Raw genomic sequence first — 27,603 nt, forward strand, 5'->3', positions numbered from 1 at the left:
CGGATGATTCATGGGCAAAAAGGTTTAACAAACAAGTCAGAAGCAGGGATGCCAGGAGAGATAAAGACAGAGCGTTTGCCTGAGTGTGAGTAATGCGCAGTCTCAAAGAATACTTCAACTCTTTCAATTCCCAACACATGCCATACCTCCTTGCCAAGCAGCTCGCACACGGTTCTGTGGTTCTTCAGGGCATCCTGGATGGTCTGGATTTGCATGGACACTGCCGACAGCACAGACTCCTCCAGTCTATTAAACTCATCAAAACAACCCCAGGCCCCACACTTCACCAAACCAACAAAAATCCGTCCCATTGACTTCACATCGATGCCCTAAAAAATTACAACAAAAATTACATCCGTTAAAAACTAATGAAGATCTCTAAAAATAACTGAATACTTGGTCACTTAGTGAGCAGGTCATCGTTTCACCCATCTCTCTCTCTTCTTCGCACAGGTTCAACAGCTACACTTTCCAGGGGAGTTTCAAAGAATAAACAAAGGAACTCATGTACAAGTGTTCTGCGAAGGACACAGAACTAAATAGATACAGGATTCTTGGCTATTCTTTATGTTAAAATAGAAATCCTACACAAAATGTTCTAAAAACAGTCATTTCAAAATTAGTTTACTTTTTTCTCTTTTCTGTTCACTCTTTTCCTTCCTATAATAAGCATTTCTGCACCCTCAAATCTTCATTCTGTATTTAAAGTTATTTGGAATAGTTCTCTCTAGAAAAGTTTCGGAGTCTATATTATCTGCAGCCTTTCTCCATGTTGCTTTTCAAACAAAACAAATTCTGTTTTCAAGCTACCCAAAAGCAAAGTGATCTCAAGATAGAGTATTTCATATGTAAGGACATGAAAACTAACCCAGACTCATAACTAACACACTACCATCTGGTTTGCGAATGATTTCCTCTACCTCATCACAATTAAAAACTAAGACTTGTCTCCCGAGAAGTCCGCCCAGGGCCTTCACCGACTCGGTCTTCCCCGTGCCCGCCGGCCCGTACGGGTTCCCGCCCAGGCCCATCTTCATGGCCTGCGTCAGCGTCAGGTAGCACTTGTCCGTCAGCGGCGTGTAGACCAGCTTGGGAGCATTGCCCTACACGAGGGAGAGGAAAGGGTGAATGCTCACGCTGTACTCAACGTCCCACACGTGTCCTTGTGGCACTAGCTAAAAAGCTGTTAACAGAGAAAAATACCCGAAATACTTTTTTTAGGGAAAGAAACTTTTTAAAAGCGCACAGCGGTAAAAACTAAATTAATCTCAGGCATGTGGTTTATGCCTTCCTCAATTAATATACAGTTAGGTTTTCCAAACATTCTCTCCGGTTCTTGGTAATGGTACAGACATACTGCTAAGGTGAAAAAATCCAAAACTATATGATACGATAATCATCCTATTTTGTATTTTAAAATTCGTGTAAATTATTTCCCTGAATCTTATGATCTTTTTAAGTCAGAACAACTTTGGAACTCCAACGTTATTATTTTGAAAAATGCCTCGTGAAATTACTAATTTTATCTCATCAAAGAGGTCTCAAAATTTCTCCTAAGTCTTCGGGAAAACAGAACCAATCCCAGTTGCTCTTTATAGGGCTTTTATTCAACGGAGGTAGACACAGACATGGTCTCCTAAAACATTCCCTTCTTGAAGGAGCCAGCTGGCAACTCTCCTGACATGCACTTATTAACCCAACCGTCAGATATATTCTGAAGACTGACTCGGGATGGGACATGCAGAGAGGATGCAGCGGGGTGTTTTGAGAACAGGTTCCATGAGCTAGGTTGTCTGTCTGTTTGGAAATTCTTCTATGGCACAGACTGAAAACACTCAGCAAGTGAGACGGCGCTAACCACGGCCTCGCGTGGGGCCCGGCCGGGCTCCTTTCGTGGGATGGGTCTTCCACCCTTCCCAGATCGAAGGGAGAGCCCGGCTTCTGTCGCAATGCAGTACAACTCTGCCACTATTTTAGATTTTCTGCCAATATTTCTCCAACATAACGTCTTCTTAGTTATGATGAAACAGAAAAAAACAGTCACAGACAAATATATCCTTCAAAGTTAGGACTCAAATAAAATTCTTCCATACAACAGCAAATTTCCGTTAAAATAAATAATTTTTAATTGAAAAAATGAAACACGTTTGCCACGAGTCATACCTGGTACTCATAAGTGTACTGAAGTTCACAATCCACCATTTGAATATAACAAGTATGATCACTTTTCATATAAAATCTGACTTGTTTTTTCCAGGCCCAGTCTTCAGTTGTATGAACCTGAACTTGGTTTAAATGCTTTACCACATCAATGTTATGAATGATATCAAGAATCAGGGCTTTAAGTTTAAGCTCCAGAATGCCAGACTCTGTATGCAAAGTAAAATGTTTGGAGAAAATGTTAGCCTGAGATTTCTGTATTCAGTACGTACATACACAGAGCTTCAAAATGAATCTAAATGTTAATTTCATGATACAAATGAATGACACAATAATGTAACAAATTAAACCGATGTCAAATCCACCAGTCAGAAACAAGAATTCCCCTGCGAAGAACAGGACATCAAATTCAGTGAGAGTGGGCTGCGGTCCCTTACACCAGAAGCAAGCACACCCCATCCGGCTTTTCCCTGTGAACACAAGTATAAGACACGGACAATGGGCACTCAGCTGCTTCGGAGTTTGAAAAGCAAAGAGTATCAGGCCAACTGGGGAAGATCAGAATTAGACATGTCACCAAACCAGTGGCGGATTTACCCTTTTCTTTTGATCTCTCTGGTTTCCCCAGGCCTGGGCCAATGCAGCCAGCAACCTGGACTGGCGGTCAGGCAGACTCCCGGGGAGGGCCCGGGGCTCAGGCGTGAGGAGCAGACAAGGAATCTGTTGGGGGCTACAGCATTGGCCCCGGAGACCGAGGGGCTAAAACCCTGAGGGAAGGGAACCCCACGTGCTCTCCTCCTCTCTCTTCTGCCACCAACTGCCCCAGGACACAGACACAGTCACAGAAAGTGAGCAGGTCAGGGCACATGAAACCCCAGCTTTCTGGCCAGGAGAACAGAAAAGGAGCCCAAGAAAACCACCAAGTACTATGAAGAGCATGGAGACGGAGGGCTGGGAAAATGACCCTGGAAACTTGTTTAGGATTGCTGGGCCCACCCCCAAGCAACACAGATGGCACCCTAACCATCAAAGCAGGCACTCTGAGAACTGGCCGCTAGATGGCGCACACGTGAAGCCCATCTCAACAGTGCTGCAAAGACTTCATTTTTGAAGTACAGTTGACTTATGGTGTTGTGACCGATTCAGGAGCACAGCATAGTGATCTGACATCTTACACATGACTCAGAGACTCTGGAAAGAGAACTGGCATCAGAACCACAAACCACAGAAGGCTGGCTGGCACGTGGGGCCCGAACCCAACATCTACTGCTAACAGAAAATATCAACACTGTCTCAAGGACTGACAAGACCCAGACGCTCATAACACAATGTTGAAGACGTCCAGGGTATCTTCCCAAATCATTCAACATGCAAAGAATAGGAGCGCCTGGGGGGCTCACTCGGTTGTCTCCAACTTTGGTTCGGGTCATGATCTCATGGTTCATGGGCTCGAGCCCCGCGTTGGGCTCTGTGCTGACAGCTCAGAGCCTGGAGCCTGCTTTGGAATCTGTGTCTCCCTCTCTTTCTGTCCCTGCCCTACTCAATCTCTGCCTCTCTCTGTCTCAAAAATAAACATAAAAAAAGTTAAAAAAAAAAAAAACATGCAAAGAACCAAAACAATCCTAATTCACTTACGACAGCAGAGATGAAATAAAAACATTCTCCAATGAAGGAAAATCTGTAGGAAAGAAATCACAGCCCGCAATCCTGCTCTAAAAGAAATGCTGAAGGATGTCCTTCAAAGAGAAGGAAAACGGTACCCGAAGGAAGCTTGGAGCATCAGGACGGAGGCAGAGCGAGAGAAGCGGTGAGCACCCAGTTAAGTACAACAGACTGTGCTTCCCGGTCCTTAAAGATACACTCCATGTTTACAGGCAACAATGTAACTCCGAGGTTTCAGAGTATGCAGATGTAATAAATGAAACAATTACCACACAACTAGAAGAGGACAAGGAAATTAGTACGGGGTAAGGTTTCTACACGCGTTTTAATGAATCACCAATTCTAAGTACAATATTAAAGTATGTACGTTGTAATTCCTAAACTAACCTCTGAAACAGATGACTGATAGTCAGAAACACGACAGATAAGATAAACTAACAAAAAAAGTTCCAGTAACCCAAAAGGAGGCAAAAAAATGGAACATTGTTCATACCAGTGCCCCCTGGATCCTCCGAACTCGTATCGATGCTAGTATAGTGCTCTAACTTAGTCACCAGCTGGGTTTCGATCTGATGAAGACTATGGTCTTGGATAGCATTTTCCACATCTTCAGTGAACTTAATCTGCTCTGCCAAACACAGTATCTAATGGATCAAGAGAAAAAATATTTTACAAGGTAAATTTACCTAGAAACATTTCATAAATGTAAGGGAAGACACTTTTCTGGATTTGCACTCGCCTGCGAGGTCTATGGGCATGTGTCACTGGCACCTCAAACCGCACGGGACCGCACGGCTGCAGGGAAGCACCGTGTGCTGCCACCAAGCCCACCACCGACCCGCCTCCTACGACCCTCCCACAACACCTGGGTTCTGTCCTAAGACCCACCAAGCTCATGCAACCCAAGACGTCTGCCCTTTCTTCTCTGCACTCTCCCCTTTACAAATGGCTTCTTTTCAAGGACGCAAGGATACCAGCGTATGATGCGTTCCATCTAGTAAAATGGTAATATTCTAGCATTCCAAAATAATCTCAGTATACTACTGAAGTGTCGAATTTCCAAATTCTAACTTTTTAAATTAATTTATTAATTAATTTATTCATTTTGAGAGAGAGAAAGAAAGCAAGAGAGAATCCCAAGCAGGCTCTACACTGTCAGCACAGAGCCTGACGCAGGGCTTGAACTCACGAACTACGAGATTATGACCCGGGCCTAAATCGAGAGTTGGACGTTTGACCGACTGAGCTACCCAGGAGTCCCTCAAAATTTTATCTTAAATTAAGTTGTCGTAATCGTTCATTCTAATACCCATAAATAGAAACTAGGTATGGATTATGATACAACCTTTATATTTACAAAAAACATGAAATGGTAACACTAGTTGAAAGGCTTTCTGGAACGGTACCAATCTAGCATGGCTACTGATAAAGCAATTATACATTTAAACGCTAACCTTTGACAACTTGGAGTCAAATTCTTTGATACAGTTTTTTTTTTTTATTTTTTTAATGTTTATTTTTGAGAGAGACAGAGTGCGAACAGGGGAGGGGAAGAGAAAGAGCGACACACAGAATCCAGAGCAGACTCCAGGCTCTGAGCTGCTCTGAGCTGTCAGCACAGAGCCCGGCACAGGGCCGAACCCACAAACCACGAGATCGTGACCTGACCTGAAGTCGGACGCCCAGCTGACTGAGCCACCCAGGCGCCCCTTGATACAGTTCCTAAATGAACACAGAAACTAAAGACATGAAACATCATCACATAAAAACACTAGACCTGCTGACCAACTACTATGGAAGAGTGTTTTTCTGGTACATACTTTTCAGTACCCAGATGAATATCATATGTCATCAAATTTAGTCACCTCAGTATACATTTTATGACTTAACACAGCAGGCTAAGCTGTGTGTTACTGGTATTCACATATCATCAAACACTGTATAAACATCATTGTATATGCAGCATTAAATATCATTCTTTAAAGGAAAAGTAAGTCTGTCTGGGGCAAAATCAACCCCCCCAGATTTGTAGGACAAACTCATTAGCGTCTTTCATCAGGTGTAAGGAAGGAGAAACGTTTAAGAAGATCCAAATCTACTTCTGGAGAAAAGATTTTGCCTTGAATTTCCGTATGAAAATGTTCACTTGCCAGCCCCAAACTAGTACTCATACACTGGAACCTCCTTTCAGACACCACCACCGAATTTCTGTATTATAAACGCACGTCAATAATCTCAGCTTTTAGCAGCCTGCTATACGATTTCCATAGGACGCTACAAAAAGGGAGCCAAGATACGGTCCAGGCTAATCCTGCAGTCATGCTCCCATCAGGATATGTGCACAGGCACTCACGCTACTAACTGCCCAAAATGTAACCATCACTGACAGGATTTTGCCAACACTGTACAATTTAACCTTCAAAACAAGTTGGCAGTGTTCCTATCATTATACCCTCTTAATGCGTGCCTAGAAGAATCAGAGTATGCTGACAAAAGCAGTTTTTGAACCAAGGTCTGTGAGATTCTTCCCACTCTGCATGCTGTCTCCTTCCCAGAGCAGAAAGTTCCTGGTCTACATTACCTGAGGTCCTTACAAAAATGCCTTTACAGAAGTGAATGAAGAGTATGTAACATGGGAATGCAAAATGGTGCAGCCACTCTGGAAAACAGTGTGGAGGTTCCTCAAAACACTGAAAATAGAACTACCCTATGACCCAGCGATGGCGCTACTAGGCATTGATCTACGGGATACAGGTGTGCTCTTTCGAAGGGACACGTGCACCCCCATGTTTATAGCAGCACTGTCGACAATAGCCAAAGTATGGAAAGAGCCCAAATGCCCCTCGATGGATGAATGGATAAAGAAGGTGTGGTATATATATACAACGGAGTATTACTCGGCAACCAAAAAAAATGAAATCTTGCCGTTTGCAACTACATGGATGGAACTGGAGGGTATCACGCTAAGCAAAATCAGTCAGTCAGAGAAAGACAAATATCATAGGACTTCACTCATATGAGGACTTTAAGAGACAAAACAGATGAACATAAGGGAAGGGAAGCAAAAAGGATATAAAAACAGGGAGGGGGAGAAAACATGAGAGACTCTTAAATATGGAGAACAGAGGTTACTGGAGGGATTATGGGAGGGGGGGATGGGCTAAATAAGTAAGAGGCATTAAGGAATCTACCCCTGAAATCATTGTTGCACTATATGCTAACTTGGATGTAAATTAAAACAATAAATTAAATTTAAAAAAAAAGGGGCGCCTGGGTGGCGCAGTCGGTTAAGCGTCCGACTTCAGCCAGGTCACGATCTCGCGGTCCGTGAGTTCGAGCCCCGCGTCGGGCTCTGGGCTGATGGCTCAGAGCCTGGAGCCTGTTTCCGATTCTGTGCCTCCCTCTCTCTCTGCCCCTCCCCCGTTCATGCTCTGTCTCTCTCTGTCCCAAAAATAAATAAACGTTGAAAAAAAAAATTAAAAAAAAAAAAAAAAAAAAGAAGAGCTCAAAGACAATAAGAGTACCTAACAGCCTGCATCAGGTACATGAACCCAGGTGCACCATTCAATCACCTACATAAATGCTCTTGAGACAAATTTTTTTAAGCATTAACTGCTAAGACACTAGAATACTTGGTTTGGGTTGAAAATGAACTATTCCTACTGGCACTTGTCCATGTTTGCACAGAGATAATGAACTATTCACAGTGTCCACCGTCCACACTGTCACCTGGCCGCTCGAGAGCCCTGAGGTCAGCTGCGGGCTCTGATGGTGCAGCCCGGTTTCCTCTGCCCGTCTCTCCCGTGCATCTCCTCACACGAGGGTCATTCTCCCAGTCCATCGCTATGCAATCCTTACTTCTGTGTAGTCGTTCACCTTTTGTCTTTTAGCCTAAGTTCACTTAAATCCTACCTGGAAGTCGACAGGAACAGGGAGCATTTTCAGTAGCAACACAGCAGCTTACCTTTGACTTTGCAACGGCATTATTATTCGTTGCTGATTACTCTTACTTTTCTCTAAGAGCTTAACGAGAATTTTTAAAACATATTTTAGTTTGACTCAAAAGGCTAGAAAGCACCAAAGAATGAAAGATAAAATGGCTAAGAATCTACAATGTTCCAAGATTCCTATCTAAGGTCTCACGCTTTAAAAGAACCAACATGAAACTTGTGCCAAAGCTACCACATGCTTTAGCGTGGAAAGAAACCAACGCTGAGCAGGGTAGATTTTCCTGTGAGAGATCAGAGAACACCTCAAGGCCCGCCCTTCACAGGCCCCAAGAACTAAGTCCCGGGTGCCCTTCGCTTGGAGGCTGAGCCCCAGCCAGGCAGGAAGCAAGCCCTGAACGACGCAGGGCACTGAGCGCGGGTCTTAGCACTATGCTCGGGTGAGACCTGGAATACGTTTCACACGGTGCAGATCCACGGCTGGTGTTTCAGGTGGGCGTTCTTGTGACCAGCGAGCGTGTGCACCCTGGCTCCCAGCTGCCGGCCGGCACTCTGGCTCAGGGCCCAGGCCGGATCTCTGACCTGCACCGACACCCCGCCAACCTCCTGCCAGCCCCGTCTCCAGGGTGATCCCACGGGAGCAGCAGGGACAGCGTTGCGGGTTCCGGGCCTCTCCATCAACGACGGGCTAATCTTCGGGAACCAGAGCACTCCCACGTGACTGACCCCCCTCCCGCTTCATGCCCCACCGGCCCGTGCTGCTGGGCTCTCGGCATGCCTTCGGCGTGAAGGCATCTGAGTGACAGCAAGCTGACGGGGCTGTAAGAGAACGTGGCCGCCAAGCAGCTCGTCCGGCACACCTCACAGCTGACGGAGCGAACACACAGAAGCGAGGCAGCTGGTCGGTGCGAACCGCCGGATGAAGAGCCGCCTGCCGTGTGATGCCCTGGCCTCCCTCCGCCCCAGACAGAGGCCGCTCGCTTACCTGTGAGGGGAACAAGGACGGGTCCACGGCACCTGGAGGACTGCGTGCAGCAGTGACACATTCCGCCAACAACTGTTTCAAGGTCTGCTTCATTTCCATGGCTAAACCATTTAACCAGGTCTGGAAACAGAATTACCAATGACAAACGCAGTCGTAAAACAAACACCTACCCTGTTGAGCGACCCTATTCATTTCAGGAAGCAGGATTACAATTTCTTACTGCCCCTCATACTCCCACAATCGTCTTACAGGACATACTTATTTTATTAATGAAAGATTTAAATAACTGGAAGAAATCAATTTTTTCACTTCTGGGGATCATGGTTAAGCATGAAAACTCGTACAAGTGTAGTCAGCCACCATCATCAACTCTACACATGACGGTACTACGAGCAACATAACCCCATGGTTTCATCATTCTAAGAAATCAAGCTAGATAGGCCAGGAAATCAGGGCCACAGTGACTGGCTAAGTGTCGGGGCTCAGGCTCTCCTGGTGAGCCCATGTTCAGAAGGCTGTGATGTAAACAGGAAATGCATCATTAGGGTGATGTCTATTGCTCAGGGAGCTACACTGCTCCTTTACACAAAACTAATTTTGTTTCCGAGTCAAAATAACACATTTTTTTCACTTGATTGTAGGTAAAATAATAAAAGGTAATGGAAGGTAACATAAAAAGACTGATAAAAATAGCAGTGAATGTTTATTGATCACTTTAAGAAACTATATGCGCAATAAAAGGAGTACAAAATCTACAATGCTAAATAGCTCTAAGTTCTAGACTTAAAGTTCTAGACTTTTTTATCTTTAGAGCACTCTCCAGGGTACCAACAGCTCTGCTCATCACAGTCAGGGCTTCCAGACCCCACCATTCCTCTGCTGGCCAACCTGCTCTGGCCAGCGGCCCCTGCTGAAGCTCTTCGTCTCTCCATGCATCTGGTCCCAACACAACAACAACAGGGGCACCTGGGTGGCTCAGTCACTCAAGCATCCAACTCTTAATTTTAACTCAGGTCTTGATCTCGCAGCTCATGGGCTCGATCCCCATGTCAGGCTTTGTGCTGATGGCACAGAGCTCACTTGGGGTTCTCTTTCCCTCTCTCTGTCCCTTCCCTGCTTGTGCTCTTTCTGTCATTCTCTTGAAATAAACACGAAGGAAGGAAGGAAGGAAGGAAGGAAGGAAGGAAGGAAGGAAGGAAGGAAGGAAGGAAGGAAGGAAGGAAGGGCAAACAACAGAAACACACCTCTTTACCAAGCACAAACATGGGAGCTACCTAACAAGCATGTGCCTTCAATCACCTCATTTGTGTAATCAACATCCGATAAAATGCTGAGCCTTAACCAGGAACGGGCATGTCGCTGAACTATAACGGCTAAGCGTGGGATAAGCCACGGGCCCCAACTGCAAGTTTGAAGATAATTGTGGAATGTGAAGATTACAGTTCAATATGATGCAATCCACCACTGTCTGGCATTCGCTGCACACCAGTCAGATGTCCCAGACAGTTTGCATCCAGTGCTCCAGGGCCAAGTAATCAACAGTCGTTCCATAAATGCATTAGTTTCAGGCTTACCTAAATCATCTTATAAAACAATCATCTCATACAACACATTTTGGGAGTGTGAGAGTCAAGAAGAATTTTTAACTCCACCTCTTGAAAAAACTCATCTTATACAAGTACCTGTTGAATACTAATGTTCCAAACACTATATGGTATAAAGCCATATTTTCAATAAACAGGCTTTGCAACATATAGTAAGATGAGTATCTGATAGACAGAAAAGTTGTGATTCTAAGTCACACAGCTAGTAAATTGAGGAGCTCAGATTAATAGCCAGTCTTGTCAGCACACAGCCCGGCATGAGGTTCGATCTCATGAACCGTGAGATCATGGCCTGAGCCCAGTCAAGAGTCGGGCACTTAACCAAATGAGCCACTCAGGTGCCCTGTTATTTTTTAAGACACAAGAGGAGCTTCCTAAATGGCCAAAGTTTACCCTACAAATCGACTAATTTATTTTTGATACAAAGTTCATACAGTTAATTCTTTTTATTTTCATAGTTGAAAAAGAATTACTTACCTCTACATTATTTGAAATTAAAACTTTATTTTTAAAAGGTACAACTTCTCCCTCTAAAGATTTCATTGCAGTTATATGTTTTGATTCTTCATCAAAGCACACGCTGTTAATACCTATAATATAAAAGAACAGTTGAAATGCACAAAGATTAAAGATATCATTATTAAACAAGACACATCATTACCACAGAATGCATAATATACACCTGATAATATGCATTACGTATGACAATTATATTAATTCCCCTATACAACAGAACGGCTTCTCCTAACCAAAAATTGACAACAACCCAAATGCCCCCAAATGCCCACCAGCCAGTGAACGAACAGCTGACACACTCCAACACTGGAAAACTACTCCGTGATGAAAAGGAACAAAACGTACCTGCAGGGACCTCCCAACCATTCTAATGAGCACAACAGGCCAGACACAAACAGGTGCATAAGAACACACACTGACTGGGCGCATGTGGGCTCAGTCAGTTAAGCATCTGACTCTTGGTTTCGGCCGAGGCCATGATCTCACAGTTTGTGAGTTCGAGCCCCACATAGGGCCCCACACTGACAGTGCAGAACCTGCTTGGGATTCTCTCTCCCTCTCTGTCTGCCCCTCCCCGATTCACATGCATGTGTGCTCTCTCAAAATAAATAAATGAACATTAAAAAAAGAAAAGAACATATACTGCTAACTCTACTAACATGATACAAGAGACAAAAGAAAGAGGGAGGGCAAATGGGACTTCCCTCCCCCAGATTTGTACACTTTATTTAACAGTATACAACAAAAGCTTAAATACATTACCCAATTTTGATCTTAGGAAAAACCCTCTAAGTTATTCTTCCCAATTTAAAATAGGAAACAAGGGGCACCTTGGGGGCTCAGTCGGTTGAGCATCCGACTTCGGCTCAGGTCATGATCTCACGGTTCGTGGGTTCGAGCCCCATGTTGGGCTCTGTGCTGGCAGCTCAGAGCCTGGAGCCTGCTTCAGATTCTGTGTCTCCCTCTCTCTCTGCCCCTCCTCTGCTCACGCTCTGTCTCTCTCTCTCTCAAAAATTAATAAACATTTTAGAAAAATGACAGTAAGAGATGACACTGAGAGAGTGGAGGCAGAGTTTGGATGCAAGCCTGCTGATGCCAAGAGGTCTCTCCAAGCCTCCCACAGCCCAAATCACAGCTGAGATAAAGGACCTGAAAGCTTCACACATACACTGGTGAGTAAATGCTTCTGTGAAGCAACAGAAACTCAATACATTAGGTTTTCACAGCTCTGCCCTCCCTGGGGCAACTTCTCTGCTCTCCACTTGCAACACAAAAGTGGCTCTGGACCACGACGGGCATGGCCGTGTTCCAACGAAACTCTACTTTCAACTATCCGGCTGTGAGGGTGTCTGGGGGGCTCAGTCGGTTGGGCGTCCGACTTCGGCTCAGGTGATGATCTCATGGTGCATGGGTTCGAGCCTCGCGTCAGGCTCTCTGCGGTCAGCGTAGAGCTTGAAGCCTGCTTCAGATCCTCTGCCCCCCACTCGAAAAGTAAGTAAACGTTACAAATAATAAAATAGTAAAATAATAAAATAAAATAAAATAAATCAGGCTCTGAGCCGGATTTGGCTTGTGGGCGTGTAGTTCACTGATACCTAATCAGAAGTGAAGATCACGATGAAAGTTTTTTCTTGTTATTTTGAAAAACACAGCTCTCTTCCCACAAATGGAATGCTTTGAGAAAATAATCATTATTTCTTTGGCAGACCTTCAGTATTCAATAACCTGCCTACAGTGACAACACTGCTGGAGCCCAGGGTCCCATCACCGTACGCCTGTCACCAGGTAACCTCACCGAGTCCCACAGCTTAACCACTACCCGTGCACAGTGGACCCCCGACTGTCCACCCCCGTCCCAGACCTCTCTGCTCTCAGGAACCGCCTTCTGGGTGCCTCCACCTGGACGTCAGGCAGGAAACCTTCAGCTCGACAATGAATAGGCACGTTCCCCATCACTCCCAGGCCTCCGCACGGCCAATTCCTTCTGCCCTCACACCTTTCTTCAGCTAAGACCGACGCCTTCTTCAGATCCACCCTTAGATGTCAGCCTTGAGATGCCGCAGACGTGAGCGACGGGTCCCACAGACGAGCCACGACAGCACATACCTGTCGGCCGCAGCCACGGCCATCGATCGGCCAACTCGTGAGGCTGCCTGTCCCACCAAGATATAAATCCCTCCCGAGGGCAGGACAGGCATTTTATTCAGTAGTCTACGTCAGAGCCTAACATTATGCCTGGAAGGTACGTGAAACGCTGGACCTGTTGAAGGAGTGTTGGCTCTTACCGGCGAACAGCTTTCTGAGGTGAGACTGAATCACTGACGGGCTAGTAGACTGGCCCAGGATCTCCAACAGGTCATCGTCACCGATGAAATAAAACCTTGGAAACGTTGAACGTTTTTCCTGATAACAACAAAAAGAATAGCCTTATATTTTCAAATAACTAATAAAGTACTTTACAACTTCTTACATAAATATTTTTAAAGAACATGCCTCTAAAAATTCATTCAATGATTTCTGACATCTTTGAAGTTGATCGAGTATGGTTAGCAGCGAATTTCTGATTCCTGCGTGAGTCGTTAACGTTGTGACTCTATTGTCTTTCTTGATGTCACTCATTATCGATCTACAGAAGAAAAAAAAGTTATTTTTACCTCCATTTTAACAGTTTTTGACTGAAAGAGAAATACTGAGACATTTATTTATCTACTTAAAGAGGTAACGCTACTATAAAAGCAAAACACCACTGTGTTTCTTCTAAGAAATAATGGCAAAAATTAGTAATGTCCCATTACCATTTTTTAATTATTTTTTCTCCTGTAAGGAAGCTCTACGTCCAACATGGGGCTCGAACTCATGACCTGGAGATCAAGAGTTGCATGCTCCACCGAATGAGCCCACCAGGTGCCCTCCATTAACATTCTTAACCTCCCATTTTGCAAATTCGCTTATTTCGTTCATTCTCTAAACAAATATTTAGCCCCATCTCATAAAGACAATGGTTCAGTGAGAAAGATATGAAATATTTTCTCAAATTATTTAAATAAAATATTGATATATACTAATGAGGAAAAGTACAATGTATTTTAAAGCAGCTAACGGGGCAATCCCTAATCCACAGCTTCTGTGAGAAAGTGATTGAGGCTGAGTCTGCATGGTGAATAGAAAGAAGACATCAGTTGGGGCGCCTCGGTGGCGCAGTCGGTTAAGCGTCCGACTTCAGCCAGGTCACGATCTCGCGGTCCGTGAGTTCGAGCCCTGCGTCGGGCTCTGGGCTGATGGCTCAGAGCCTGGAGCCTGTTTCCGATTCTGCGTCTCCCTCTCTCTCTGCCCCTCCCCCGTTCATGCTCTGTCTCTCTCTGTCCCAAAAATAAATAAAAAACGTTGAAAAAAAAAAAAAAAAAGAAAGACATCAGTGAGCAGGAGGGGAGCACCTTCTGGCAAAGATCCTGGGAAGGGCTCGAAATGTTGGAGCAAGTCAAGGCTGGCGTCCCCAAAGTGAAGAGAACGCACAAGAGCAGGCTGCAGAAATGGACAAGGAGAGGCTATGCTCTATCCTCAGAACAACAGGAAACCTCTCTACACGTTTACTAAAGAATTCAAGGAAACGGGCCACAACAAGTCACCAGCACAAGACCACTCTGGCGGTCACACACGAGGCTCACTGCTGAGGATGAGCACAAACCCAAGTGAGGCCACGGACCCAGGGAGTGACGACAAAAGTAGCTCAGAATAAAGGCAAACCAGGAGAGACATAAAGACATGAAGTAGGTCAGAATCAACAAATGCAGTGACCTACTGGATTTGGAGGTACAGGGGGAGGTCAAATACCCCTATGATTCCACTCTGAGCAGTCAGTTATCGAGAAAGACACAGGGAAGAGGACCTGAGCTAAAGGGATAAGCTTGTGAACCTGCTTTTGGCACAGTGAGGGTGTCCACACCACTGGGGCTCAGGAGAGAAGGAGGGCTCGACAAGTGGACAAGGACAGAAGAGGGGATGAGACCGCCCATGGAGCGTGACACAGTGACAGGAGACCTGGCACCGAAATCCCGCGGAGTGTCCACAGCTGGATGTTCAGAGAGGCCTGAGGACTAGAAACTAGAAGGGGACCCGGATGGATGGCCAGAAAACCACCTGCAGTACCCCAGAAGCCAAGGGAAAAAACTCTCCAACAAGAAATGCTCGATGCTTTTTTTTTTTTTCAACGTTTATTTATTTTTTTGGGACAGAGAGAGACAGAGCATGAACGGGGAAGGGGCAGAGAGAGAGGGAGACACAGAACCGGAAACAGGCTCCAGGCTCTGAGCCATCAGCCCAGAGCCTGACGCGGGGCTCGAACTCACGGACCGCGAGATCGTGACCTGGCTGAAGTCGGACGCTTAACCGACTGCGCCACCTAGGCGCCCCGCTCGATGCTTTTAAATACTTGTCAGAGATGAAGTAAAATGAGGCGCGAAAAATGCCCATCAAATTTACAACAGGAGAATAATGTGTTACTTTTGGCAATAGTAGCTACATGTTAGTACTATTATGATTCCTCTCCTACTGTAGTAACATTACTGTTAGTATCAGGTCACGAGGTAAACACAGAGGTCAGATCAACATGGTTCAAGAAGCAAATGGCTGAATGAGAGAAAACAGCCTTCACAAGGATCCAAAAGAGAAAGAGGTTGAAGACACAGGTGACACTCATAACATAAAAGTAATCGGCTCGTGTTAAGCACCTCCCAACACGAATAAAAAGCTGCTGCGTGTGTCTCTGCCCCACATAGCCGTGCTCACCGAAAATCTTCATCAACCCTGCTGAAGCGTGTCTGCTCTTTCGGCAATGCTCCACGGCCAAATATGGGCTCCAAATACACCCACTTCCTCTGAATATGGTTTAAATTCTGCAGGTATTCATCTAATTCTGCAAGTTTTCTTTCCCAAATGGACACTTTATCTTCAAATCCCTTATAATAAGGAGAATCCTTTAAGGACTGAAGAAGACATCTATTATCTCCAACTTGATTTACGATGTCTTTCCAGTCTTTAATCAGCTTGATAGTTCGACTCTGGCTGTCTTCATAATCAATCAATGTAAATACCGCTCCAACTCCCCAAAGATCAAGTTCACGTAAAGCTTCTCTGATTGTAACTTCACCTTGTGCCCGACTGTTTAAATCCTATTTAACATAAAATATTCATATTTATTATTTCCACATTAATTTTATAAATAAACCATACAATATTTATTTTATAACACAATACATTTTTATTTGGCTTTTCACAATAAAGGAAAAAATAAGTGAATATATTTTACATGTTCTCCAAGAGAATTAATCACTAGCTAATGTATCAGGAGATATCAGATACAAAGTATCCAGTCTCACATAGTCAAAGTACGATATTAAAGATCTGCCATAAGCTTTTTACTTCTAAAAAAAGAAAAATCAAGAATCCATTGCAAAACACAAAAACAGGCTTATTTAAAATTCTGCAGCCCTCAACAATGATACTGTAACTTAAATTTAACTTCTGAGGCAGCTCAAGTGGTTAGTAACCATCTTCTACAGCAACTGTGCTTTATGATCTCACAATTACCTAACAGGCTCCAGGGTTCTGAACAAACACAAAGGTGAACATATTGAATAGGAACAAAACAACGTGACAACAAGAGTCCTTTTATTTTTACATCAAACGGGCAGATCACAACACACAGAGTCTGCCACTTAAGACGGCCGAAGGCGGTACCATTTCTCCTTGTACCACAGACCTCTCCTAACCCTGATTTGCAAACTGGTTCTTGGTTTCGCTCTCTGGATTTTGCTATCTCTTAGCTTGTATTTATAATACACCCCATGATTTTAAATGTATTTTATATAAAATGATTTGTATTTGTTTGCTTTTCGATTAAAGCTGACTCCCTTCTTTTTTTCAAAAAACAAATTTTTTTCATGTTTATTTATTTTTGAGAGAGACATGGCACGAGTGGGGGAGGGGCAGAGAGAGGGAGACAGAATCTGAAGCAGCCTCAGGCTCTGAGCCATCAGCACAGAGCCCGATGTGGGGCTCAAACCCACGAACTGTGAGATCATGACCTGAGCCGAAGTTGGACGCTCACCAACTGAGCCACCCAGGCACCCCGAAGCTGACTCCCTTCTTAAACCAAGATTACTTTTTTTTATTTCATATTGTCTTCTTTCTCTCAAGGAAGGGGTTTACGCTGCTTCTATACTCCTATACAGATTCAGATGTGTTACTAAAGAAAGAATAATGGACTAGCGGAACACTGTCACTATATTAAGAGAAAAAAAAAGTTTTGCTGTTTTTTTTACATAAAACACAAAGCAAAACCATCTGTTAACAAAGGTCATATTCATGAGATATTTATACAAGCGATTCTTACTTTAAGGTCTGAAGCTTTGGCAACAATTATATCAGCTACTCTGAGCAGGTCACCAAACATTAATTTCTCCAGGCTAGTCCCCCGAGGAAGGCCAAGCAGACGAAAAAGGTCAAGCCAGTGATCTGGAGAAAGACACTCCCCTCTCACGTATTTCAAGATAGGAATTACGGTCTGTTAAAAGAGAAAAAGACACACGTACACACAAGAATATATGTCAAAATGCAAACTGTTATTTCCTTTAATGATTAGTTATAAAATGTTTATTACTCTATTATCTTATTTAACAAACTCGAAATCAAATTCTCAAACAGAATTGTGTATGATTTTTTATTAAACACTACTGTGGATACATGAAAACTTCCTGCTGTAGCTTGACAGATTTGAAGACATGACCTAAAATGTTTCTATCTTTATTATTTTAGGAAATAACCTATATCCTAAATATGCTAAATGACTCAGATCCTAAACTGCTCTAAGAGGTATAAACACTCCAATTTTTAACTTTAACCATAAATTTCTTAGTTCTAACTTTTCAAAAGAGTAGCAGAAAGATCAATAATTTCTATGGTTTACTCCATACCTCCTAGTGTGTTCATGTAACGGAGTCACTGAAAATCAGAAACTAAAAGTACAGCTCACTCAGCTGCATAAAAGACACGTGAAAGGTGCAAACCTCATTCTAAAATAGTAAAGTAAAACCATCTTACTTTGTATTTGTCAACTTCTGATTGTAATTTCACTGTCATAACCGAATGTTCTTCAACTTTTCTTAATCTGTCATGCCAATTCATCAAAAATTCTTCAAACAGATATGTCTTAGTCCTGTAAGAGACCAGGAATACACCTCAAAATGTACCTCCCAAAAAACACTACCAAATTATAAGAATCTAAATAGTGTTTATGAATCAAACCGAAAAGTAATCCAATCTTCATTGGCTATTTCCTCAAGCCTCTGCTGAAACTCTTCATAAAGGGCCCAAATTTGTGCACAGCTCTCAATGTCCTTGGAGATGCTATCTGCCAAAGACAAGCTGGGCTCTTCTAGGCCAAAATGACGGCAATCATCACTATGGAAACAAAGAGTGAAATATCATAGATTTTAAAAAACTGTCAAATATCACTAAGTTTATTTAACTGCATTCCCTGTGTGTGTGTGTGTGCATATTTGATAGTGAAGGTAGACAGTGGGGGACTGCATAAGAATTTTACTTTAACTACTTAAGTATAACCTCTTTTAAATTCATAAATACGTATTTCTCCAAAGAAGTCAAAGTGGAATTGATAACATCTGTATTTTATGTCCGTCATACGTCATAAATGATAATAATGTAAAGATTCAAAATGACATATATCATGGACTGATAAAAGATCGCATTAATATTAATACCCAAGGATTAGATTCTAGAATAAAAGATACCCTTCATCTAATTGGTACTAAACCCTTCACTCACCCATGAAGACCACTATCTTATGGAAGCATTTACCTAAGAGACGACACCTGAAACACTGCTTACTTAACCTTAATACTTGTAACATAAAGCAACAGGTTTTCTCCTTGGAAACCTCATATTATTGTTGTAGGTTCATTTTTCTTCTCCGGGTCTCTGAAAGCAATTTTCCATTAATTTTATAGGCCTCATTTTTAAATACAATGAAATCACAGAAAACAAGTATTCCAACTCCCAATGTAACTTCTAAGTAAACTTAATTTTCTGTTCTGTTTCTAAGCCTAACCAGAAATTTGCTTCCTTTAACGTCCTTATAGACTCCACCCACAACTAAGAAAGTAGTAGCATGAGCACTTAGAATTATCATTTTTAAAACTTCAGAAGTTTATATAGAAAAACATTAAGACAAACAGATACAAGAAAGCCTGTGGCCTAATACAGAGAAATATAAATCAAAATGTCTACTATCCATTTTAAAGAAAAAACATACACCAGCTTTTTCCTTATGACTTCAAGATCATCAAATTCCATCTTTTTCTCTTTTATTGACTTGGCGCTTTTATCAAGAGTACTTTGTGGGCCAGTTTCAATAATATCGTCACCAGGCTTTAGTTGGTCCCAACGAGCTTTAAATTTTTCCAATTCTTGGTAATAGATCTGAAGACGCGACTGAACGTTCCCTTTCATCACTTCGATCTATGAGCCAAAAGAGTTTATGTAATTCAGTTTATAGTAAAATCTCACTTTATTTTCACATTTTATTTCTAACACTTTCTAGGTAGAGGTGAAACACCACCAAAACAAATTTTTCAAAAGATTGTTTTCAATTACTGACTTCAAGTACAATAAAATTTTGATGTCAAAAACATAGAATCAGACTATAAATATTCAGTAACGAGAGATATACTACCTGCATCATCATTAAAAACTCATTCGTGTCAGGGGCACCTGGGTGGCTCAGTTGGTTGAGCGTCCAACTTCGACTCAGGTCATGATCCCACAATCCATGAGTTCGAGCCCCCCATCGGGCTCTGTGCTGATAGCTTGGAGCCTGGAGCCTGCCTCAGATTTGGTCTCCTTCTCTCTCTGCCCCTTCCCATGCTCTCTCTCTCTCACTCTCTCTCACTCTCTCACTCAAAAAATAAATAAAACATTAAAAAAAAAAAAAAAAACTCATTCATGTCATCAGCAGCATCCACCACAACTATCAGCAAAGTTGATGTGATAAGACACACTTGGCCAATGACCACCAGCTGTGCCACACCAGCAAGTTGCTGCATAACCGAGGAGGCGTGTCCCAGTGTCCACGCAGGAGAGTACAACAGGTGTGTTTAACTGCCAGGTGTCCCCTCAAAAGTCACCATACATAGCAGGCAAACATATTCACTCATAAGGAAAACCAAAAATACGATTACCTGAATTCTCCATATGGTAGGAAATAAAGACAAAGTACGGGAAATGATCATTTAAATAAAGCGTTTTACGGTACGGAAATACTGAGGGAGGCCAATTTCATCCACAATATAAAATTCCTACCTACCTGAGCTCCAATGGAATAAAGATAAGCCAGAATCTTCAGTGAGAAAAAAATCAAGTTTCCATGTTAACACAATGACTAAAAGGTTCTTACCTGATCTTTAATCATAAGTTGGTGACTTTCCATCATCAACTCAAATTTATCCCACTTAGCCTTCAGATTGCTAATTGTTTCCAAACCTCCACCTGCCACAGTTCGTAAAAGTCTGTTTTTATCTTCAGCTTCTTGGAATAAGGGCAAAATCTAAAGGTTGAAGAAATAACAACATAAAAAAACAACCTATTTTATCAAATTTCTTGCAAGATTCCATTTATTTTAGGGGTGTCTGGGTGGCTCAGTCGGTTAAGTGTCCGACTCTTGATTTCAGCTCAGGTCATAGGCTCACAGTTCATTGGTTGGAGCCCATGCATCAGGATCTATGCTGACAGCAAGAGTCTGCTTGGGATTCTCTCTCTTCTTTTCTCCCTCCCTCTCTCTCTCAAAATAAATAAATAAACTTAAAAAAAAAAGTAAGTGGCGCCTGGGTGGCTCAGTTGGTTAAGCATCTGACTGCAGCTCAGGTCATGATCTCATGGATTGTGAGTTCCAGCCCTGCCTCAGGTGAGCATGGCCCCCCATCGGGTGAGCCCCACTTTTCTCTCTCCCTTGCTCTCTGCCCCTCGCTAACTTGTACTCTCTCTCTCTCCAAAAAATTAATATAAAAAATAAGTAAAATTTTAAAAAAAGATTCTATTCTAACCAGTTCTTGCTTTTTTAAAAATCAAGGTTTCTGTTCTAAATAATTTGTTAAATTCCTGGACATGAAGTTCCTAATACTTACTTATTACTATATACAAACTCAACTATGGCACTCTACCAAAGAGGTTAAAAGGATCCTAAAGATGGTCACAAGGACTGAAGGAACCTGTGAGTCTGTAAAGACAATGCTCTAACTATTCCAGGTGAAGTTCTTATTAGAAATCTTCCACTCACAGGGAACTGTTAGAAGGAGGCTTCTCAAAGAAGGAAGATTAGGGATTAGGTAAGAACAGAAATAAACTAACTATTCCAGGAACAGAAGGAACAGTCACAAACAAAGTATTTAAGAAAAGGACAACGGAGAAAGTGAAACTGAGTCATGATGTACTAGGAAGGCCAGAGAAGGCAGAAACGAAGAGTCAGGTTGTGGTTTCCACACGTGGACAGAACCCAGATTAGCCTGAGAAGACTCCCGGGCGGGGCCCTCCTGTCCTCCCCTGCAAGTCCACACGGCACCCGAGAGACATCACAGCCCGATTCTGTATGGCCCCTGCTGCTTCAAACCCGGCAGCGTGACTCCCCCGCACCCACGGGTCGGCCCCAGGCCCCTGACTGTGGCTTGAGTGACAGGGACTCTTCCTACCACCACTGCCACTTCCCGCCTCGCGGGCGGAACAGCACAGCGTCTCTGTTTCTCCTCCTAGTTTCTACGAGGGTACCTTTTCTGTCTCTCCTCTCGCTTCACTCACAGGGTCCTCTGCCATCTCCTCTGACATCCCCACAGTAAATGCTGGGATGTCCTACCCTGCTCTGCACCCTCCATGGTCCGCCATCAACCACATGGTCTCATCCAATCCCCTGGCTTCACAGTTCATGCATGGAGAGATGACTTTTTTTTTTATTTTTATTTTTTTCAACATTTATTTATTTTTGGGACAGAGAGAGACAGAGCATGAACGGGGGAGGGACAGAGAGAGAGGGAGACACAGAATCGGAAACAGGCTCCAGGCTCTGAGCCATCAGCCCAGAGCCCGACGCGGGGCTCGAACCCACGGACCGCGAGATCGTGACCTGGCTGAAGTCGGACGCTTAACCGACTGCGCCACCCAGGCGCCCCATAGAGATGACTTTTAAATTTATATCCAATTAATAAACATAGTCTCCACTCTGAAGTCCCTATTCCTCACTCAACTTCCAACTGACGTCCCAACCCCCCCACCACTTCCAGTCTCCAGACACCTTCCCCCTCCAGCCACCCACATTCCCAGGAAATGCTACCATCAGCTTTCCAGGGGCCCAAGCCCAGCAGCTCGGACACACATTTACTCCTCTCTAACCCTCGCTGTGGAACGCGCCACAAAAGCATACGATTTCACCTCTCAGTGAGCTTTATCATATGAAGTCTATGACGCAGGAAGGACACATCAAAGTTTCTCTTGTGATTTGAGTTATGTCTTTTGCTGCTTCTAAACTTAGTTAAAACCATCCATAATATAATAACTCCATATGCAAGTGTGTGTGTACGTGTGTGATCGTGTGTATTCCTAACTCAGCTCAAACCGCACCCTTCAGGTTACAACCCCGGAGGGAACAGCATGAATTACTAACTTTAGTCTGACTCAGATGTGCCACATCCTAGCAGACTGTACCTACTCCTGAATATTAACTCTTACTCAGACTGTTTCACTGCACCAACATAGCACCAGAGTCCAACCATGAACTCAGCGATTAAGCCAGATTATGTGGACTTCCTTACAATACTGAAATTATATGATGTTTCTCAACGGTCACATAAAGTTACCTGATTGAAACATTCCAGTCCAATAAAAATCAATCGATAACTTTACTTGGCGATGCTCACCTCTGGTTTCCGCTGTTGGAGCCTACTGTATTGCAAATTTGCATCGCCAATCTCTTCCACAGACTGGGGCATAACTGTTAAGACGTCCATAGCCTCGGTTACAAATGCATCAATTTCATGTAAGTGAGCTGAACAGGTAACAGTGACATAGAATGTTATTATCACTAAAAATATTTCGCTGCATCATTTTAAAATCAAAGAGCATTGGAAGTACTCACCATATGGCATACGTTAAATCTTAAATTATTATTTGCTCACACGACAGAATTTTAAAATACAGAATAAGCAAAGAAATGCACCATACAAGTTTAGTTGTTTTATGTTATACCTCAAAATTTTGACAAAGTTAAAATGTACTCATTCTTAGTATATTTCATTCAAAATTGGTAACCTTTCCCATCCTTTAGCTAATATGCTAAAGCATCCCAGTTTCATGGAAAAAGACACAGTGCAGAATTTTGGAAAATCTTAGTAACTGAAAAGATGAGAAGAAATACATGATGGCAGAACCGCCTACCTTCCTCAGTACTACAGGCACCAAACTGATACTGGCGCATATTGTAAACAGCAAAACCGCCTCCACTTTTAGACTCTTAACAGTTGGGCATGGGCTTTCCCACGTTATGAAAATTGCCATTTGAAGCACATTTCATTTCATGATACTTTCCAGCTTGGTCGATTTTAATCACTGGGATTCACATTTCATAACTATCAAAGTACATGCCTTTGTATATAACATTAAGTTAAAATGAAAATCAAAAAGCGTCTTTACCCTGGATGCACTTCTTCAAAGAAAGAACAAGCGTATCAAATAACTTCTGGATGAGATCATCAATCACAGTCTTCACGGGGTTACAATTAATATTTAAACAATCTACCTTGACCGCACTGAAAAATGCCAAATGACAGATTTCGACATGAGAAAGACTTATTAGAGGGAAAGAACCTCATTATAATGATTTTATATAATACATTTCAAAATAACTCAAAAAGTATTATTGTAATCTCTAAGCACATTCAGATTTCATTTAGTAAAATGTTTTCCCCGTACTATCAAGAAGTTTTCATGAAACAATGATTGTGTCACAATACTAAAGTTTTTTATCACCCAGTGTATCAGTTTTTTTAAAAGGACAGCACATTAAAAACTCCTAGAGTGTCAACATGAATATACGTAAACATTTACAAGCCCTGTATCTGTCACAGCATTTAATGTACTTATTTAAATATTTATTACAGAAATTCGCTATTCTGCTAAGTACAAACAACAGTAACAAGGGACAGAAAAGACAGAAGGCAAATAGAGACTGTTAAGGCACTAAGACAACAACACGCCATCATTTTCTACCTATCAAATTAACAAAAATGTAATGAATTGCTAATTCATGTCTTCAGTTGTGTGGGCAAAGAGAACTCTCAGAAATTCGGATCAGAGCAGAAGACCATGCGGCTTTCACGGGGAGCAAGTGAGCCATGAACACCAGGCCACTTGTCTTAACTAACTTCACCTTGAGAATTTATCCCAAGGAAATTTTCAGAGCAGATGCCGATATTTTATATACAAGTATCTGCTTCAAAGCATTAATTATAATAGTGAAAAATTAGGAATAATTTGAATACAAAAATGGCTTATGATATATCCACACAATTAAAAAATCACATTTTTGAGGGCTAATAACAGGACAAAATACTAAAGATTAGTGTTAAATAAAAATACCAGGATATAGTAGGATCCAAATTTTTCAGTAATGTACTAATATGTCCATAACATGAAACATTAAGAAGAGTTCCCACACTCTAAAAAATTTATGAAACATTGTTTTAACTCAGAAAAAAAGGCATATATTGTTAAGAATATTAATTCTTTGCACAATATCCTTAATGCAAATTGTCATATTCTAAGCAAACGTTGCACCAGACTTGCTCATCAGAAAAAATCTCATATTTATCTTAAATTCACAAAATTTTTAAAAAGCCTGGAAATTATGGTCACAAAGATCATTTAAAAAGCTACTAATCCTTTTGGAAACACAGATCCAGGTGACATTTTACAAAGTAAATTCTAGAGTTAAATACTCACTTTTACTATAAAAATCTTATTCTCTTAAAGATTTATTTATTCTCAATCACCCACTGACTAGAGTGGTTTTAACTCCAGTTCTTTTTTTTTTTAAATTTTTTTTTTTTCAACGTTTATTTATTTTTGGGAGAGAGAGAGACAGAGCATGAACAGGGGAGGGGCAGAGAGAGAGGGAGACACAGAATCGGAAACAGGCTCCAGGCTCCAAGCCATCAGCCCAGAGCCCGACGCGGGGCTCGAACTCACGGACCGCGAGATCGTGACCTGGCTGAAGTCGGACGCTTAACCGACTGCGCCACCCAGGCGCCCCTAACTCCAGTTCTTAACCAGTACGACATACCAATTTACTTAAACATGAAATTTTATACAATTTTTGAAATTCTGACATATAAAATGTCGAGATTTCTAATATTTGATAAAGATACATTATTTTAAGGGCACCTGGAAGGCTCAGTCAGTCAGTCACTCAAGTGACTCAGTGGGATTGAGCCCTGCATCAGGCTCTGCGCTGACACACAGCCTGCTTGGGATTCCCTCTCTTTCCCTTTCTCTCTGCCCCTCCCCTGCTCATGCTCATGCTCTCTCAAAAAAAACCAAAAAACAAAATATTAAAAAAATTTTTAAACAGATGCTTTTAATAAACACTAAAATAATTATGCCATATTTTGCTAATGAATTAGCATCACCACATGGTCTGATTACAGCAGAGTTTTACTCACCGACTATAAAATCCTGGGGACAGACCAACATTCCCCTTTCACTTGAAAATACTGGTAGCATGAAAATGAGGCTCCCTGGCACAAAAACAGACACATAGACCAATGGAATAGAATAGAAGCCCCAGAACTAGACCCACAAACGTATGGCCAACTCATCTTTGACAAAGCAGGAAAGAACATCCAATGGAAAAAAGACAGTCTCTTTAACAAATGGTGCTGGGAGAACTGGACAGCAACATGCAGAAGGTTGAAACTAGACCACTTTCTCACACCATTCACAAAAATAAACTCAAAATGGATAAAGGACCTGAATGTGAGACAGGAAACCATCCAAACCCTAGAGGAGAAAGCAGGAAAAGACCTCATCTCTGACCTCAGCCGTAGCAATCTCTTACTCGACACATCCCCAAAGGCAAGGGAATTAAAAGCAAAAATGAATTACTGGGACCTTATGAAGATAAAAAGCTTCTGCACAGCAAAGGAAACAACCAACAAAACTAAAAGGCAACCAACGGAATGGGAAAAGATATTTGCAAATGATATATTGGACAAAGGGCTAGTATCCAAAACCTATAAAGAGCTCACCAAACTCCACACCCGAAAAACAAATAACCCAGTGAAGAAATGGGCAGAAAACATGAATAGACACTTCTCTAAAGAAGACATGCGGATGGCCAACAGGCACATGAAAAGATGCTCAACGTTGCTCCTTATCAGGGAAATACAAATCAAAACCACACTCAGATATCACCTCACGCCAGTCAGAGTGGCCAAAATGAACAAATCAGGAGACTATAGATGCTGGAGAGGATGTGGAGAAATGGGAACCCTCTTGCACTGTTGGTGGGAATGCAAATTGGTGCAGCCGCTCTGGAAAACAGTGTGGAGGTTCCTCAGAAAATTAAAAATAGACCTACCCTATGACCCAGCAATAGCACTGCTAGGAATTTACCCAAGGGATACAGGAGTGCTGATGCATAGGGGCACTTGTACCCCAATGTTTATAGCAGCACTCTCGACAATAGCCAAATTATGGAAAGCGCCTAAATGTCCATCAACTGATGAATGGATAAAGAAATTGTGGTTTATATACACAATGGAGTACTACAGGGCAATGAGAAAAAACGAAATATGGCCCTTTGTAGCAGCGTGGACGGAACTGGAGAGTGTGATGCTAAGTGAAATAAGCCATACGGAGAAAGACAGATACCATATGTTTTCACTCCTATGTGGATCCTGAGAAACTTAACAGAAACCCATGGGGTAGGGGAAGGAAAAAAAAAAAAAAAAGAGGTTAGAGTGGGAGAGAGCCAAAGCATAAGAGACTCTTAAAAAACTGAGAACAAACTGAGGGTTGATGGGGGGTGGGAGGGAGGGGAGGGTGGGAGATGGGTATTGAGGAGGGCACCTGTTGGGATGAGCACTGGGTGTTGTATGGAAACCAATTTGACAATAAATTTCATATATTGAAAAAAAAATATTTAGAATAAAGCCTATCTAAAATATAAAAAAAAAAAAGAAAGAAAGAAAATGAGGCTCCCTTCAGCCACAAATAAAATGGGATAGCCCTAGATAGGCTACCCCCAAATTATGGAGCCTCCACGTGGAGGCTGCTTGGGATTCTGTCTCTCCCTCTGCCCCTCTCCCCTACTGCCACTCTCATTCTCTCAACAACAACAAAATTAAAAAAACAAAAAAACCAAAGACCGTATCCAATAGAGAAGAGAAACCTTGTACCCAAACATTACAAAAGCACTCTCTTCCCTACCTCCAACCAACATTAATGGTATATCATCATCTAACTCCTCTGACCTCAAACCCACAGGACATTTGTCTCTTTTCTGTTCCTCATCCCTCATCTTCCTCCAAAATTAAGACCTCTTAATACCTCATACTGTTTCATATTTCATAATATTTCCTCTTCCCCATTTGGAGTACCAACAACTTAATTCAAT

At 42.4% G+C, this 27,603-nt stretch overlaps 1 protein-coding gene across 2 annotated transcripts in view; it reads right to left on the minus strand.

Annotated features, from left to right (window-relative positions):
- Window positions 1-27,603, minus strand: part of DYNC2H1 (dynein cytoplasmic 2 heavy chain 1) — a 341,612-nt gene that overhangs the window by 278,806 nt on the left and 35,203 nt on the right. For both annotated transcript variants that reach the window (XM_086679269.1, XM_086679270.1), the window contains exons 19-34: window positions 23,622-23,737; window positions 22,850-22,977; window positions 20,344-20,493; window positions 19,204-19,409; window positions 18,177-18,332; window positions 17,973-18,087; window positions 17,266-17,436; window positions 15,660-16,042; window positions 13,368-13,500; window positions 13,160-13,277; window positions 10,836-10,948; window positions 8,755-8,874; window positions 4,316-4,466; window positions 2,164-2,369; window positions 921-1,103; window positions 147-329 (exon numbers count right to left, since the gene is read on the minus strand). In XM_086679269.1, the coding sequence (XP_086535395.1) occupies window positions 147-329; window positions 921-1,103; window positions 2,164-2,369; window positions 4,316-4,466; window positions 8,755-8,874; window positions 10,836-10,948; window positions 13,160-13,277; window positions 13,368-13,500; window positions 15,660-16,042; window positions 17,266-17,436; window positions 17,973-18,087; window positions 18,177-18,332; window positions 19,204-19,409; window positions 20,344-20,493; window positions 22,850-22,977; window positions 23,622-23,737 (2,632 nt within the window). The remainder of the gene's footprint in view (window positions 1-146; window positions 330-920; window positions 1,104-2,163; window positions 2,370-4,315; window positions 4,467-8,754; window positions 8,875-10,835; window positions 10,949-13,159; window positions 13,278-13,367; window positions 13,501-15,659; window positions 16,043-17,265; window positions 17,437-17,972; window positions 18,088-18,176; window positions 18,333-19,203; window positions 19,410-20,343; window positions 20,494-22,849; window positions 22,978-23,621; window positions 23,738-27,603) is intronic.

This window comes from Puma concolor, chromosome D1, assembly GCF_028749965.1.
Source record: "Puma concolor isolate L17-30 chromosome D1, mPumCon1.1.hap2, whole genome shotgun sequence".
NCBI lineage: Eukaryota > Metazoa > Chordata > Mammalia > Carnivora > Felidae > Puma > Puma concolor.